General features: G+C 35.5%; 4 protein-coding genes across 13 annotated transcripts; 2 read left to right on the forward strand and 2 right to left on the reverse strand.

The window, feature by feature from the left end:
• Positions 1-1,094: 1,094 nt before the first annotated feature.
• Positions 1,095-7,860, reverse strand: Sara (Smad anchor for receptor activation). 5 transcript variants are annotated; one of them, XM_090179708.1, is made up of 17 exons: positions 7,559-7,856; positions 7,192-7,258; positions 5,337-7,127; positions 5,012-5,275; positions 4,492-4,767; positions 4,181-4,396; positions 3,873-4,040; positions 3,575-3,631; positions 3,451-3,519; positions 3,226-3,390; positions 2,938-3,162; positions 2,789-2,871; positions 2,464-2,719; positions 2,150-2,393; positions 1,944-2,084; positions 1,754-1,892; positions 1,095-1,690 (listed from the first exon to the last, which is right to left on the reverse strand). In XM_090179708.1, exons 2-17 carry the CDS (start codon positions 7,247-7,249, stop codon positions 1,532-1,534), a joined length of 4,311 nt encoding a protein of 1,436 aa, XP_090035834.1. In that variant the 5' UTR covers positions 7,250-7,258; positions 7,559-7,856; the 3' UTR covers positions 1,095-1,531. The 5 variants fall into 5 exon arrangements, with proteins under 5 accessions (XP_090035834.1, XP_090035832.1, XP_090035833.1 ...); XM_090179706.1 differs by having other exon boundaries at positions 2,938-3,390; positions 7,559-7,860; XM_090179707.1 differs by having other exon boundaries at positions 2,938-3,390; positions 4,181-4,351; positions 7,559-7,858.
• Positions 7,698-8,635, forward strand: sloth2 (ubiquinol-cytochrome c reductase complex assembly factor 6 sloth 2). Its single transcript, XM_090179715.1, has 4 exons — positions 7,698-7,990; positions 8,059-8,112; positions 8,183-8,376; positions 8,478-8,635. Exons 3-4 carry the CDS (start codon positions 8,269-8,271, stop codon positions 8,529-8,531), a joined length of 162 nt encoding a protein of 53 aa, XP_090035841.1. The 5' UTR covers positions 7,698-7,990; positions 8,059-8,112; positions 8,183-8,268; the 3' UTR covers positions 8,532-8,635.
• Tdg (Thymine DNA glycosylase) lies at positions 8,620-14,782 on the reverse strand. Of its 3 annotated transcripts, none has more exons than XM_090179713.1 (8): positions 14,723-14,782; positions 11,949-12,026; positions 11,551-11,725; positions 11,420-11,489; positions 11,221-11,353; positions 11,082-11,164; positions 10,943-11,019; positions 8,620-10,871 (listed from the first exon to the last, which is right to left on the reverse strand). In XM_090179713.1, the coding sequence occupies exons 2-8, from the start codon at positions 11,993-11,995 to the stop codon at positions 10,020-10,022; spliced, it is 1,437 nt and encodes a 478-aa protein (XP_090035839.1). In that variant the 5' UTR covers positions 11,996-12,026; positions 14,723-14,782; the 3' UTR covers positions 8,620-10,019. The 3 variants fall into 3 exon arrangements, with proteins under 3 accessions (XP_090035839.1, XP_090035838.1, XP_090035837.1); XM_090179712.1 differs by lacking the exon at positions 14,723-14,782 and adding an exon at positions 12,549-12,573; XM_090179711.1 differs by lacking the exon at positions 14,723-14,782 and adding an exon at positions 12,213-12,476.
• Positions 13,074-13,598, forward strand: cype (cytochrome c oxidase subunit cyclope). 4 transcript variants are annotated; one of them, XM_090178204.1, is made up of 2 exons: positions 13,074-13,178; positions 13,239-13,598. In XM_090178204.1, exon 2 carries the CDS (start codon positions 13,247-13,249, stop codon positions 13,490-13,492), a length of 246 nt encoding a protein of 81 aa, XP_090034330.1. In that variant the 5' UTR covers positions 13,074-13,178; positions 13,239-13,246; the 3' UTR covers positions 13,493-13,598. The 4 variants fall into 4 exon arrangements, with proteins under 4 accessions (XP_090034330.1, XP_090034331.1, XP_090034332.1 ...); XM_090178205.1 differs by having other exon boundaries at positions 13,080-13,178; positions 13,245-13,598; XM_090178206.1 differs by having other exon boundaries at positions 13,086-13,133.
• Positions 14,783-15,108: the final 326 nt, after the last annotated feature.

The raw sequence follows: 15,108 nt of genomic DNA on the forward strand, positions 1-15,108 counted from the left end.
ATCTTTTTCCGTAATTAAAATCAATTTTGCTCGGCTCGTATCGGAACTCACCGGCCAATTATTGGTTCTTTCAATATGCCTAGTAATGTAGATTAAAATAGTTAAAAACCAATCAGTTCTACCTTGCGAGAATATAAATATATCGGGAAAACCAATTGACCCCTATTTTATAAGACCTTCGAGAACTGGCGAAAAATTTTGTGTTTTTTAAAAATGCGCGCGTCCCAAAGCAGAGAAATTCTATTGTATTCTCACGCCATCTGTTTTTATTTTAAGTATTTTAGTATAGTCTAACCGTTATTTCGTCTTATTGAGTCCTACGTTACCCAAAAAATATTTTTCGTTGAAAATGATTTCGGCGAATTGACGGCGGTCGAAAATTTGCTCCGATCTCGATCTCAATCCGTTGATCTGTCGAAATCGGCAGATCGGTTTTGGGCGATCTCGGAGTACCCGAGAGCGGCAAATGGAACACGAGAAACTTGATCGGAGCAGATCCGAGCACGCTAATGGAACATAAAATGTTGATCAGAGCGATCTAGAGTACTCGAGAGCGGACAAATGGAAAACGCTATAATATTCCCAACTCAATGGGAGCAACAAACACAGCACCCCACACAATTAACTAGAACGCAACCCGTCAAAAGTCGTGCGTTTTCTTGTGTACAGTTTTCATTGGTTAGACGCTTTAGCGCTTGCCCTTGTCGGAAGGGGAAAATTCGGAAATTGTCTTCCCTCCCTTTCCGTAAAACGTTCAGCGTAAAGGCTCATCCAATGAAATTTGTACACAACACTGCGTTAGCGTGTTTTAAGGCCAGCTGCCCTTGTGTTTGTTGCTCCTAGCGGTTCAGAGATGTCTGGAGACCACAGTTTCAATTATTGCAGCAAGTAGAACATGTTCACTACTTAGTTCAGAGTATATTGAATAGTTAAAAGCTCTGGGCATTTTTACTCGCTGGCATTAGTAAGGAGAGCTCAAAACTGAACATTGGGTAAATCCAATAAATCAAAGAACAAATTCTCAAAGTACTAGCTAACTTTCTCTGATGATAATTTTCAGTGTTTAAACAATAATATAAAGTACAAAAAAGGTATAAATCGACCTTAAAACATTTTTAATTTATTCCAATTTCATTCTGGGTTCTGTACAAAATAGCTGTTTCATTTCCGCTTACACTTTTCAAACTTACAATATTTTCAGATTATATACATGTTACATTATACAATTTTTACTTTTATTCAGTATACAATAACTAGGTTTACCATAAAAGCATTGAATAGTACACAACTTTTAGTACCTCAATTTATTTTATTATTTGCGAAGACAAGGGAGAAAATTCTTCCTAAATAGTATATATCTATACCGTACCTTTATTTTTTATTATGGAATGGCATTTATTGCCTAATCTTAAGTATTTTTAAAAACTGAAGGATTAAAAAAATTAAAAATCCTCCAAAATAATCTTAATAAATAGGCGCTTTTTTTTAAACCACATTCTACTACGGAGATACATGGCAAAAATAATTTCGATCATTTTCTTAAAATATGAAAAACCAGTTCTAATGTTAGAGACCCACTATCTAAGGTTCCTGAAGAAGCGTTTGTAATAACAGGAATGAGAGAAGTATCTAGATCAACCATATAAATCGCCGGTAATGGCTCGTCTTTAGAGCCTACTTCATAGCCAACCTAAATTTAGGAAAAACGTGATTAAATTATAACATTTCAAAGCTCGATGTTTAATTAACCAACCTGTTCCGAATCTAAAGTGACTCTCAATCCAATTTTAGTCAAGTCAGCCTCCACCAAGAGAGGCAGATGAGAAACCAATCCCAAACAAAATGCTTGAGCTACGCCATCAGCCAACTTGGAAGGATCAGCAGGTTCACCCCTAAGCAATAAGGTTTTATAATTTTTCTTTTATACAATTACCATCTACTACCTTTGATTTAGAGTTTCATTAGACAAGAAAAACACTTCCGTCCAACGTATTAGATAGCGGTCTGATGTGTAGTCAGTTCCATTGTGTATTCGAATGCTTTGAGTGCCTTCAAGGTTTTTGCCATCAATAACGCTTTTAACACTTATTAAAAATAATAATAAATATTAAGCAATGTATATCCTATTATATTATGTTCAGAAAATTACCCAATATTAAAATTCCTATCATCATCCGTCCATTTTAATATTACTTGCTCATCAGGATCAACAGCATCAACTTGTTTGCAATCAATGACAAAGTCTTTCATTTGCTGAAAACTGTTTTTTAGCGCTGTCATTGCTTCGGGCGTTATTTGAATTAGTAGACCATCCTCCACGATGCTGGATTTAGCTGTTAAACCTGTGGTTGATTTTAAAGCTCCGCTAAAGACAATGAAACTGGCCCCAGTAACTAATTGAAAGGAGATATATATCATCGCTGTTTCAATAAGATAACACCTCTTCATCAAACTCTTATTAACCTTTCCTAGTCGTGTTTTGAATATTTATAGCTTGGGTTTGATAGTTTCCGTCATCATCTTGCACGCAAACGAGGTGAGAATCTGAGTCTATACTGAAAGCTGCTCCGAAACTTAACACGTGTTCGTTGCTACTGGCAACTACCCTACAGACCTGACTATAACGATTTCTAGGCAGACTAACAGTCGTCTTTTTGTCTTCCATACAAACTACCACGCCAGGTATGGTGGGTAGAGTGTACTGATAATTCCTAAAATCCTAAAATGAGTGCAAAAGGGGTGGTTCAAACTCTTTGACCTTTCCTCTGGTCATAGCTGATATACTTACTGCTAAGACACTCATTATAGTATGACCAATTTCTCCATAAACAGGTTTCCTGAACCTTACGCTTACAAGAGGACAAGGATAATCTATTAAATATAAATAGCAAATATTTTACGGTTGCAAAAGAAAGCTCAATTTCATAAGAAACTAACATCGAAATTCAGCTCCAATTCTCAACATTAGCCTGAGTGGGAAGACTTTGGCCCAAGGAACTTCCCATTTTTGAAGCAGAACGGCTACGAGATATGGAGCCTGAGGAAAGTGAAGTTTGGATAGGCACTGGTAAGTTGGTCGGATAAATAGAAAAGCTCCATGGTCTCGGCTACCAAGAAGACCTTCGGGGAAGAGAAGGTGACCCAGCTCAGATACAGGAGAGCCTTTAAAAAGTGAACAAAAATAATTAGGACCATTTATTGAATTTATAGTTTTTGAATATGTACCCATGCTGGCACTATCCCTAAGAGACGTGAACAGTAGGAATATATCTCGAGGAATCGTGTTTTCATTGGCTGATCTTTCTAAAAGAACCATCACTTCATCTTGCCCCACGGAATTAAGGCCTCGACTAGCAAAAACCCAACACTGCTTTTGTAAACAACAATCCACTGTATAAAAAGAAATTCACATCAGATTATGAAAACAAAATTACTGAAAAAGACACTTACATTTGACTAGTTTTATCGAGATGTATAAATTTTTAGTAAGAGCAAAAATCACTGGCCGAGTTGATTCATCTAAAAAATGTACCATGCATTAATTCACTTAAAATCAATTTCCAAATTTAAGTACCTTGTAAACAATCTAACAACTTGCTAGAATCCAGTTTTTCGTCATTTTCAGTCAATTCTGTAATAATTTTAAAAAGCAACATTTCATTAATATGAAATAATTGGATGCTATTTAAAACACATGAACAACAACAAATTTAAAAAAGGGAAAATTTCAAAGCTACCAAACAGATATTTGACATGCATAAAAAAAATTGTGACTACATCTAAAAATGGGCATGCATCTGCCAATGTGAAGAAACCCATGCTGGAAAGCTTAAGCATGCTACTAGTCTTGGCATAACTAAATCTTCAAGTACCTATCGAGGATAAAGGGAGAATAATGGGGGGAAGTGGGCCTTCCTCATCATAGATGACCAAGCGTCCTGGGCCTCGCGATTTCTGTCTCCGTGAAGATGTTGATGGTCCAATGGGTGAACTGGCTCGCAAAGGGCTTTGGGGATGTTGAGGGGACCTTAACTGACCGACTGAAATGTAAAAAAATTGTTTGTTCTCGAGGGAAAAAAAGGTTTGCCTTCTAATGTGAAAAAAAGCTTAAAAATTGTGAATTTTACGGGGAAAGTTAAAGCTAAAATTTTGTCAAAAGGGTCTTTTCGTTTTATTTTACCTGGAGAACCTTTCTCTAGAACTCTTCTTTGGGGTCTGCCAGCAGATCCAGTCTTTCGGGAAGAAATTTTAGGTTCAGGGGAAATGGCCAAATCGAGTTCGGTTAGGTCCCCGCCCGGGCGAATTCCATCAGAGAACATAACCTGTTTAGGTTCCCTTTTTGGCTTATCTCCTACAAGGAAGTAAGGTTTCAAACCCCTCTCTACAACTAAATTGTCTAAGAAACGAAAAAATCATGCCACTAAAAACCATAACCATATCTCATTTACGCAAAGAACAAACCAAATGATAAAACAATAAATTAAAATTTACCTCTTTTCAAAACACCAACAGGTACCATTACTGAGGGAGGAGGCCTCGTAGAGTAGGCTTGCGCTTGTTGCAAAGGCGAAACTTGAGAACAATAATCTTGAGGATTATTAGGGTTAGGATTCCAGCCAGATGAACCAGAGGTTTCACGGTCATCAGTGGAATGAAGGGAAGGACTATGATTAGGACTGGGAGATTCGCTGCGAGGAATCACTTCAACAGGAACTCTGTCTCTTTCTTCCGTTGAAGATTTGGCAAATAACCGTTTTTCAACTGCAGCTACCTATTTAGTAATATAAAGTATATATCAATTAGATAGAATCATTATTATCTTCCTATATGGTTAATATTATTTCTCAGACTGCACTTAATTTATTTTAAATGTTTCGTAAAACAAATAATGTGGGAAAAATTAGTTTTTACAGTGACTTTCTAAAACTATTTCATATCTACTTCTTCTACCGTTCATAATTAGACATTAAAAATAAAATTACAACCCCAAAAAGATAAATTAAAATATCACTTTCTTTATTCAGAATGTCCAAGCAAAGTGAGCAAACTCTGGCCTCTTTTTTCAGATAAGGAATTCTAGCTGTAGAATTGCTGCATTGGGAACAAAAAATTTGCCCACAGCCACGACAATGATGCCTCCTTTTTAAAACGGTAAATTTTACGTCACATCGTAGACAGTTTGGTGCATCTTCATCTGGAATCCAAAAAGGCTTAATTTTCCCCAATAACTGCTCTTCTTCGGTTAGTTCCGAAGCGTACTCCAATTCTGCAGCAACTGAACATGTTAAAAAAATTAACAGTGAAGAAAAATAATTTTCCACTCTCATTATATTTACTTTCAACATTAGTTTCCAAGTCATCAACACCTGGTTCGTTAGTATCGGGTTCGTTGGTATCCGCTTCTAATACATCACCACTGTTGGGAGATTTGCCACTTTCTACATCTTCAGTGTCATTGCTGACATTATTTTCTCCATTCTCAGCTTGACTAACTTCTGGAGATGGTGGCAGAGCGCTATCAGTCTCCGATAGTTCCGGAGAAGGACTGGTATCTGTTATAATTGGAACCAAGCCTTGCTCCACGATTGGTGGTACAGGTTGGGGTTGACTGCTGGCAAGCAGCGGAGATGGTAGGTTCAAACTAGTTGGCCTAATTACCTTTGTATTTGATACATCAGAATTATCCTCAGTGCTAACACTAGCTTCTTCGCAACTATTTTCTTCTATATCTTCTGACAAACTAGTCGCATCCTCTTTTAAATTTTTCCGATCATCTTTTTCATGAGTTGGACTCATTTTGGATACACAAAACTCATCAACACCACTTGGAGTGGATTCAGTTGGAATAACTTTGATTTCAGTTCCTAATTCAGTCTGATTTGAATTATTAATCTTATCACCATCTTTGCTATCACTTTGAACATCATCACAAAGCTCATTTTGATTACTTTTCACGCATATTGCCTCTTCCCTTTCTACAGTTTCAACTTTATCCATTGTTGGTTTTGCTAAATGATTGCTACCATCCTTAATTTTTGGTCTGGCACCACCCACAACTTGAGTCTCCAAAGGCTGAGTGGGTTTAACTGATTCCACACTCTCACTGACAAGAGTGTTTGTTTCAATCTTCGCCTTTTGGGGTTCACGGACATCAAGAACTGTGTTTATGAAATTTATGTCTTCCAAATCCTTCAGATAACTTTCAAGTTCATCAGCATTCACATCGATAGATTCAAGATCATTAAAACTAACAATATCACTAGATGCAGTAGCGGGAATTATAACAGTAGTAGTTGTAGTAGTAGTGGTATTTTTTGGCATAATATCTTCTATTTGCAGTTCAGCTGCGAGTGATTCCCAAGGCAATGTTGCCGAAGCATCGCTTTCACTTTTGTTTTCAATATTATCATCACCAGTTTTAGAGCCTACAGCTTTTGAAATAATCACTTCTCCCGGAGAAAATATTAAAGTAGGAAATTCCAGGTAGCTTTCTTTTGTTGGTGAACTAATTGTTTCACTAGTCAAATGTTCAATCTTGGAATAAGAATCATCTTCAGAGTTATCTTCTTTTGGAACTACCGACTGACTATTTGCTATTGCACTATTACTAGGAATCAGTTTTATTTCTATTTTTGATTGTTCGGGAGTTAAGTGCACTGCTAACACTTCCTCTTCTTCTACATATCCATTTGAAATGGATGAAGAAATATACGTTTTAACACTTTCTTTACATTCTTCAACTGCAGCTGCTTTATGAACGGTATTTGTCAATTTATCTAACCCAAAACTAGAGTATAATGAATGGTAACCACTTTGACTTTCTCCTGAAGTATTATTTTCGACTGAATTTTCTTTTTGATTTGAAGCTGTAACTTTAGTAAGCGATGAAGTAGAAGCTGAAAAATCAGCTTCACTAAGGTCTATTTTCTCATTACTATCATTTAGCTGTTGATGGTTTATAGGATAAGCATTCAAATTTCCATTGTAGTGATTGCTGACTGATTTAAAACTGTTCAATTCATGTTCTCTACGATTTACTTGTCTTAACAATGGATTAATGTAATCACCAACATTTAAAGTTGAAGTTGATTCAGTTTGTCTAAATTTTCCTGGATTTATTGTGGAATCTGCAATTACCCAGAAAATAAGCAACATGGTAATATGTTAAAAGTATCAACACTAAAATATAACCTTCGCTTTTTTCAAAATCATCAAGAACTTTATCCAGATCTATCGCAAACTCATCCATCTTATTGACCTAAGTACAAATAACAACACAAAGCGTCAAAATTAACTCTTATCAGCAGACTAGTAGTAGGCTAGGCTGGGATAACCCCCAAAAACAACCCCTTAGAAAAATTATAATCTCGAGTTTATTTACGATCTTTGAAGTACGTTATGTACCTTATTTCCTATCTCAACACCCTCTACGCGGATTTCTCCCCTATCGGCTTTTCCCCATTAATTAATATATAGGAAATCCATTGAATATAATTAAATCCTTTGGTAGGCAAAGGCTTAAGATAAAATAAAACACATTCAAATCATTTTAACTTACACTCAAAAGTTCGCTTTAATATGTATCATTAACAGCGTATAAAACATTTTATGTTACTTATCTTGTAATAATTATTGCCAGTAAGCGAGTTGCCAAAGAATAACGGAAAACAAAATGCAAAGGTTAAACACGCATCGAAGTTTATAGAAAATGACTCATGTGATTATCAGTAGAAAGTGAACAGTCACGTGACCATTGGTAATTTCATGACCTTTGTAAGAGGTCATCAGATCCTGCGACTTCGTTTTGAGCACCTTGCGCTTTGAGGTCACGGTGTGATGACAGCACAGATTAACTTTTCCATTTTAAATTACACCAAACCATGAGGCACGATGCGTTATAGAAGCGATATACTGATTCTTTTACTTGAAAATTGGCCCGGGAAGAAACGTTTTGGAATTTATCGGTTTTTACCTTTATTCTTTTGTTTAGGTATATTTAGAAGATTTTACTCAAATATCTAAATTTTTGCACTCGAAAATAAAGCAACCTTTTTGCAGGGGCAGCATTGGAATACTCCATGATTAACTGGCACGTTGGTCAAACAAATTTTTGTGGGTTAAAGCTAATTCCATTAACTTTATTTTAAACGTTTTCCTTATCTACAAATAATTGCCACTTAAGATAACACCTACAAGAAGAGGCAAGCTAAGGAATTGGCTACTGTTTCTCTGACAGCTGAAAATATTAACAGAAAATCATAAGAAAATATGCCGGCTGGTGTTAGCTGGGCTACCTATTCCAAATTTGCTGCAGCGTCATTTCTGTCTATGCTAGCTGGTGCCCAAACTGTTCATTATTTTTACCAGCCTTTAAAAGTAATTGTTTAACAAAACTAACCTTTAGAGATTGCTAGCAGTCCCTTAAAATATGAGTACTATTGTTTGCTAATTCTTATAAAAACTACTTTTCTTTACAGGACTTAAATCAAATGATTGAAATAGAAAAGATTAAACTAAAACCAGATAAATAATGTCGCAAGAAAAATTTAAATCTACTAGATAATATATCAGCTTGTGACTTAAAATTGTTTAAGATTATAATTAAAATTAGGGCAAAAATTTACAACTACTCAGATGGTTTATTTACAGAGAACCAATATTATTTTGAATTTTTTTTTCTTCATAAGACTTTCTCACTGAAAAACACATGTATATTAAACATCTAAAAATGTCATTTCTTTTTTTCCAATCAGGGGAAGTTTTTTTTTTACCTTTTAAAATAGTGAAGAAAAAACGCGCAATGTTTTCCCCTAACAGTACGATGATATACACGACAATGTTATTTTCATTCACACTAAAAAGCGACCTAAAAACAATTTACTAACGTAAAATAAACATGCCGAGATTTTTATAGTATCAAAGATGATACAGGCAATTTGACTATTATTTTGCTCATATTTCCCCCAAAAAACACAGTATCAACTAAATTCATAAAAAACATTCAAGTTAAAAAATTATAATTTCATTAAGGAAACTAAAATATTGCATAGTTTTTAAAACATTTCTTAAACTAAAACTATTAGCTTTTAAACCTTTCTAATTTGGGAACAAACTTTACTTTGTTGATTAATTAAAACTCGCTTGAATGATCATATTCTTCAATTTTAGAACAGTTTTAACCCTTGAACTTTTCTAATATATTTAGGGCATATGGAGGGTAAAAACCAAAGGCCTAGCTCTAACGATAAATCAATAAACAATATAAAACACAGACACGCCCAAAATATAATTTTTCTTTCCTAATAAGAAAATTATTTTGATGAAAAACTTTCTACAGGAAATTTTTCATTCTCTATTTTTTTCTTTTATTTACTCTGAGCTTAGATTGTCTTGTGAGCCTTTTTCGAGTACATGCATAGAACATTGACATGCAATAACCCTTAGTTTAGAGCCCAATTTTTCGATATTTGTAAGTAGATTATATTAAGAACTCGAAAAACCGTTAAAAAATACAATTGAATAAAACACCTATTTACGATTTAACTATCAAAAGCCTTCTAAACAGATTCTTAGTTAAACATTCAGATAAAGAGGGAGAAAGCTATTTACCCGCAATATCGAAAAACAAAAAACCCGATACTAAAAAAAAACCACAGCAATTAAAAAAATTGCGATAAACCAAGGAACAAAAATGTTATTGTCCATGCGGGATTTTTTGAACGATTTATTTACTGGGTTGTGGCGTTTAAAGACAGGGCGCTGATCTTTGTTTTCGCATGATTGATATTCCCTATTAAAATATTTTTGAAGAATGCCCTTTTTTTTTCATTCTTAATAATTATCTAAAATTGATTTCTCTAAATTGTGTTTTCAATTAAAAAATGTTGACCTCAGTTACTTTGAAAAATTAGAGGTTGTTTTCTTATTTTACGGTGCTCAAAGGATCCCTCCCCGTTGGTTGTTTGTTGAATTCACCTGCGATATAAATGGAAGCTATAGGGGAGGGCGTACAGATAATTTCAGTCAGGTCTTTCCAGTTTAATTTCAGTAGGCGTTAAAACACGGTCCAAACCAGCTGGCGAGCTTAAAAATTGCTGTCCGTAAAAAGGTGGCTGAGATTGAAAGTAGGTATCGCAACCCCAGCCTAGTGGAGACTGAAAACCGTACACAGGAGGGGGATGTGGGCTTTGAGCCAAAAGTTCTGGACTAACAGGAGTTAGAGAGGCGAAATTTCCATTGCAAGTGCTGACAGGAGGCGGAGTAGGGGTTGAGAAGTAAGGTGACACAACAGGGTGAGCAGTGGGGAAGGGATAAGGTGTTACTTGACTATACGGATCAGTCAAATCGTGAGGATTTTGCTCCATAGAAGTTGGTTGGGTAGGAGGTGGTAGGGAGTAATGCAGATATTCCTCCTCTTGCGGTATGTTATTGATAACCGGGGATGTAGTTGCCGCGTTACCCCCGAGTGTAGAATCAAATTCCTGAGGTTCCGGGGGTTCAACTTTAAGTTGAGCCGGTACTGGACTGTAGATTGGCAGTTTCTTCTTCTTCGGGTACTTTTTCTTCGGAGCAACTTCCGCCTGAGTAACTGATGGCGTTCTATTACCCATGCCATCGTAATAATCAGTTCCGTTACTGCTCCCTCCCCCACTTTCGCGAGTATCTCCATTCTCCACATCAGGTTCGCGTTTTGGTTCAACTTTAACTGCCTGTTTAACGTCTGGGAAGACTAATGTTTTCAAGTCTAAATCAGGCAAGTCTCCACGTAAGTAATCGCGAAGTCTTTTCAGAGCTGCGTAATATGGCACCTTATCGGTGGCTCGAGGTAATTGAGCGCACCTTGCACTGGACGATGGCATCACAAAGGCTTTCTGCAATGTATGAACAATGAAATTAATGTTGAAATTTCAAATATTGAAAAATTTCTAGAGGGAACACGTACAATTTCTGTGCCTTCAACCGGGTCATCTTGTAGACCAAAACCAAATTTCTTCTTTCCAGTAAAAGCTTCGTAGATCACTAAAGAAAAATAGTAATTACATTTTAAAATATTGAAGAAAACATACAAGTTACAAATTTACATTTCCCATTGAATGCTGCAATTTTGGGCTGATAATTTTTTAGTTTTTGCAACAGACCAGAAACGCCCTCTCTTAATTCTTTCCTACATGGGAAAATCATTACAAATGCTACTAAGATTACCAGAGAGCTTTTATTTACTTTGAAAGATCAGCGCTTCCTTTAGTTGCTCTTTGAACTATATTTGTAAAACCTATTCCATATTGAAGTAATTTGTAATCATCATTGGCTGTCATAGGTTCCAATATAAGGCCACCCAGATATAAACATTTCCCTGAAATTAACAAATAAATAACCGAAAGTACACTGAAAAAAACCGTAAAAATCAAACACTCCATACAGAAATGATTTCCAGGACCTGCATAGTGGTGACCTTTATAGGCAGCGAATAAGCCGGGATTGATTCCAATCTAATAAAGGGTTACTAAATGTAAGACTAGAGTAACATTACATTGGTGTTTGTACCCTTACAATAATCATGTCTAATCCATAAGCTAGATGATCTGGAAGAGTACGTTTCATCACCTCTTCATCGCTAAGGCCATCAAACCTGTTCATCCGTTTCCTCTGCTGCTTAAAGATATCAGTAACTTTCTTTTGCTTTTTCGATTTGGATTCGCCTTCATCTTGAAAATCATAGACGGAGCTGCTCAAATAGATCACAATAATTAATGTGACATCTGGTTCTTGCTGGAAATAGGAATTTCTTGTTACAATTGTACGAACATTAAGTAATGACAATATAGGATAGGGTTTATAATATCCAGTCAAATTTAAAGTTCTAGCGGCTTCTATCAACTAAAGACCGAAGATAACTTTGCCATGTGACGAAAACATTTTTAACTAATAAAAACGTAAATGATGCTCACTTTGATTCTAACTTAATCTTCTTTTTCATTCCCCTGCAAGAATCCATTTTACCGAGAGGCGTTCAATCTTTACTGCATCTAAAAACGTCGATATGGAAAAATCAATTAATCCGGGCTTCACATTTTAAACAAAGGCAGTCGAAGACTCGATTTTCGTAACGGTGGAACAGGCTTAACATAACTAATTAGGCCTAACTCAAAATTAATGGACTCGATAACTTCTGAGGTTCAAAAACACAGTTTTACTTCAAAAAATAGCCTTACCATGGATTAGGATTGATTTTGAGTTTCTTAAACGCGTTAAAATAATTAAAAACGCTAATATATTTTAAACTGAAATGAATTTTATCAAGAGATTTACTAGGCCTAATGATCAAACTCCCCTACCAGAAAAGGCCCAAATTTTGAATGAATTATCGGAGCGTTGCCAACTAAAATGTATCGATTCACGAAATAAATATTTTGAAAATTAGCCAACGCAAATTACTCAATTTCTATCCATTTAATTTCAAGTTTTTACGAAATCAATTCTGAAATAGAGATAAATGTGTATATCCTTTTTATTCCAATTTTATCTTTTGTCTCGCCAATGTACTGTACTTTGTGCTGATGCTCGTGAAGCCAATGAAGGAAGGATTATGGTACTATGCAGCTTTTATGCTATTCTCAACTCAATGGTAAAGCAGCTGGCTTCTTGGGAAACTTCTCTCTATTTATTTAATTAATCAAGTACTTGGAAAGCCTCAGGGGCTTATGCCCAAGCATCGGAAAAATAATTAAATATATTCTGGTAGTATAGTTTTAACAAAATTTTGACTATAAATTATCGCATCCTTAAAAATTCTGCGATACTAAATCGTATTTCTTTTTCATTCATTACCCATTGGGCTTCAAACATCCAAAGCTGAAAACACTGCCACATGCTACAAGGTTGCCGTCCAAAATATTTCATTTTTTTCCAATTTTGCAACTTAAATAATAACAAATAAATATTTTTATTTCGTATTAAAAATTGAAGTTTAAAAATTATATTCGTAAAACTATACAACACGATTAATCTTTTTTTTTATTAAAGGATCTATTTGAAAAATAATAAATTTTTTATCCGCCGCTAGGAGGTTTCCTAAATGATATAAGGCGTCTGCTTCAAGGTCATAAGACTCTAGCTTATCAAAGGTCAAAACGGTAAGCACAGCAGATTATTTTATATTTAAGGCATTAAATTTAAAGGTAAGCTAATGGGAATTATTTTAACTTTGAATTTTCGGTAATAATATCTAAAACCTTAAGTTACAGTTATGTCTGAGGCAACGGTTTCCAAGCTTCAAAAGCCACAACTTAGAGGGCTTTTGCGTACAAGTCTTAGGTTTCATTTGGCTGTCGCTGGAGTGTTGTCTATTGCAGGAGCAATTGCTTTTAAATACGCTGTTGCTGAGCCCAGAAAAAAACGCTACGCAGATTTCTACAAGAATTATGACAGTCAAAAAGCGTTTGAGGAAATGAGAAAGGCAAATGTGTTTCGATCAGTTAAAGCAGATGATTAAAACTTATTTATGATTATTATATGATATTAATGTGTTAGAAATAAAAATTGGCTCTTTATGTAATCATTTTGTTTAATTTAATTAATAAAATTTCAATATAAGAATACCCACTGCAATCACATTTGTTAAAATTATACATGGGATATTTGGAGCAGTGAACTAAATAACGCCATCTATTACATTATTTCAATAACAATGATGTTTGATAACATTAGTGGTTGATAATATTTTGTGTATGTGTATGTATATATATATACAGTGCATTATTTGCGTTTTAATAAAATATGGTAGTAAATAACTATAATAATATTTATAGAAGTTATTTCTAATAGATGGCGCCAAAATATCAACATTGATGTCAGTTTCCAGTTTCGGAACGTTGATATCGCTGCAAGATGGAATTTTTAAATTAGGTTTTTATCTGAACACGTGGTGGTCGTTCAGTGGCGTAGTAAGAAGGGAATACAATTTCAGAAAGGGGGCGAGTAGGAGTGGAAATTTAGTACGGTTAAAGCAGAACCCTTCTTTTTTTTAGCCAATTTGTTTTGTAGGTTATCTGTTAAAAACAAACCGCTGGAATACCAGGTTTTACTAGAGCAAGTAATGACCAAAAGGAGAAGTATCTTAAATATTAAACCTATTTAAAATACCTAATTTCACGGAATTAAATATGAAACGGGGTTACCCCTTTCACCAGAAAATATTCCCAGACATTGTGATTAGTTACTAGACGGGTTAAGCCCGCGCTAGAAAACGCGTGGGGGGAACGTGTATCATAAACAGTCTGTGCGCAATAAATCTACATCTACTCTAATACGTTCCCCCTACGCGTTAGAAAATCTAGACAAAAAGTTGGAAGAACGTTTGGGGGCATCAGCTTCCAAGGCAAACGCGGCTTAAATATTTTAATCATTCCAGTCTGTTAGTCTGCCCGGTAAGACTCGATAACCATTTAGGGTACTTCTTCCAAAAGCCTTTAGCAATAGCGAAGATTATTACGCGCGCCCAGACTAAATAAAAACTTCAGGTAAAGGTATGACCTCCTTTTTCGGCGCTGCTGAGGCCCGACCACAAAGCCATTTTCTTTTTTATTTCGTTATTAAAGTCGAAATAATTTGGTGGCGAAAACCCGTCACCCGTCCTTGTCAGGAATGCGAAGGCCGAAGCCAGTTTCTGCCGCCGTTACAACCCTCCCTCGAGGCTGCAAAAACTAATCGCGGTTTCGCTTACCAAATCTTTGTATTCCTCTTTTCGATTTAGAAATAAAATAACACGTTCTTATTGAGCCAAGAGCTACAGCCGATTTATCGCTCGTTTCTGCCTACGTCACGTGTGTCAGTGGCCGAAAATATCACTTTTTTCACTCACGACAGGGGGGAAAATGTTGCCAAAGGGTTGAAAAACCGATGAGCTGTTGAATTTTTTTATTTATAAATCGCCTGGAAACAAGGTACTTTAGGCCGGTGATTCCATTGGTTGGAAACGATTCCATTGGTTGGAAACGATTTTTTAAGGAAAACAGAATTATTGTTGCTATGGGAGCGTTTACGGCAAAAAAATGTACAATATATCCTGGCTATATTTTTTCGTCTGTTTTTGATGCGCTTTATCGCCGT

Source organism: Leiobunum rupestre, chromosome 6, assembly GCF_980474605.1.
Source record: "Leiobunum rupestre chromosome 6, qqLeiRupe1.1.hap1, whole genome shotgun sequence".
NCBI lineage: Eukaryota > Metazoa > Arthropoda > Arachnida > Opiliones > Sclerosomatidae > Leiobunum > Leiobunum rupestre.

Bases quoted from the DNA above. Each gene is read 5' to 3' on its own strand.
- cype (XM_090178204.1), top strand. From the start codon at position 13,247: ATGTCTGAGGCAACGGTTTCCAAGCTTCAAAAGCCACAACTTAGAGGG.
- sloth2 (XM_090179715.1), top strand. From the start codon at position 8,269: ATGCCGGCTGGTGTTAGCTGGGCTACCTATTCCAAATTTGCTGCAGCG. The intron at 8,377-8,477 runs GTAATTGTTTAA...TTTTCTTTACAG, and splicing joins ATTTTTACCAGCCTTTAAAA to GACTTAAATCAAATGATTGA.
- Sara (XM_090179706.1), bottom strand. From the start codon at position 7,249: ATGGATGAGTTTGCGATAGATCTGGATAAAGTTCTTGATGATTTTGAA. The intron at 7,128-7,191 runs GTTATATTTTAG...GGGTAATTGCAG, and splicing joins TGATTTTGAAAAAAGCGAAG to ATTCCACAATAAATCCAGGA. The intron at 2,720-2,788 runs GTAAGTATATCA...CACTCATTTTAG, and splicing joins CTATAATGAGTGTCTTAGCA to GATTTTAGGAATTATCAGTA.
- Tdg (XM_090179713.1), bottom strand. From the start codon at position 11,995: ATGGATTCTTGCAGGGGAATGAAAAAGAAGATTAAGTTAGAATCAAA. The intron at 11,020-11,081 runs GTAAATTTGTAA...ATTTTTCTTTAG, and splicing joins TGCAGCATTCAATGGGAAAT to TGATCTACGAAGCTTTTACT. The intron at 10,872-10,942 runs GTACGTGTTCCC...CATACATTGCAG, and splicing joins CGGTTGAAGGCACAGAAATT to AAAGCCTTTGTGATGCCATC.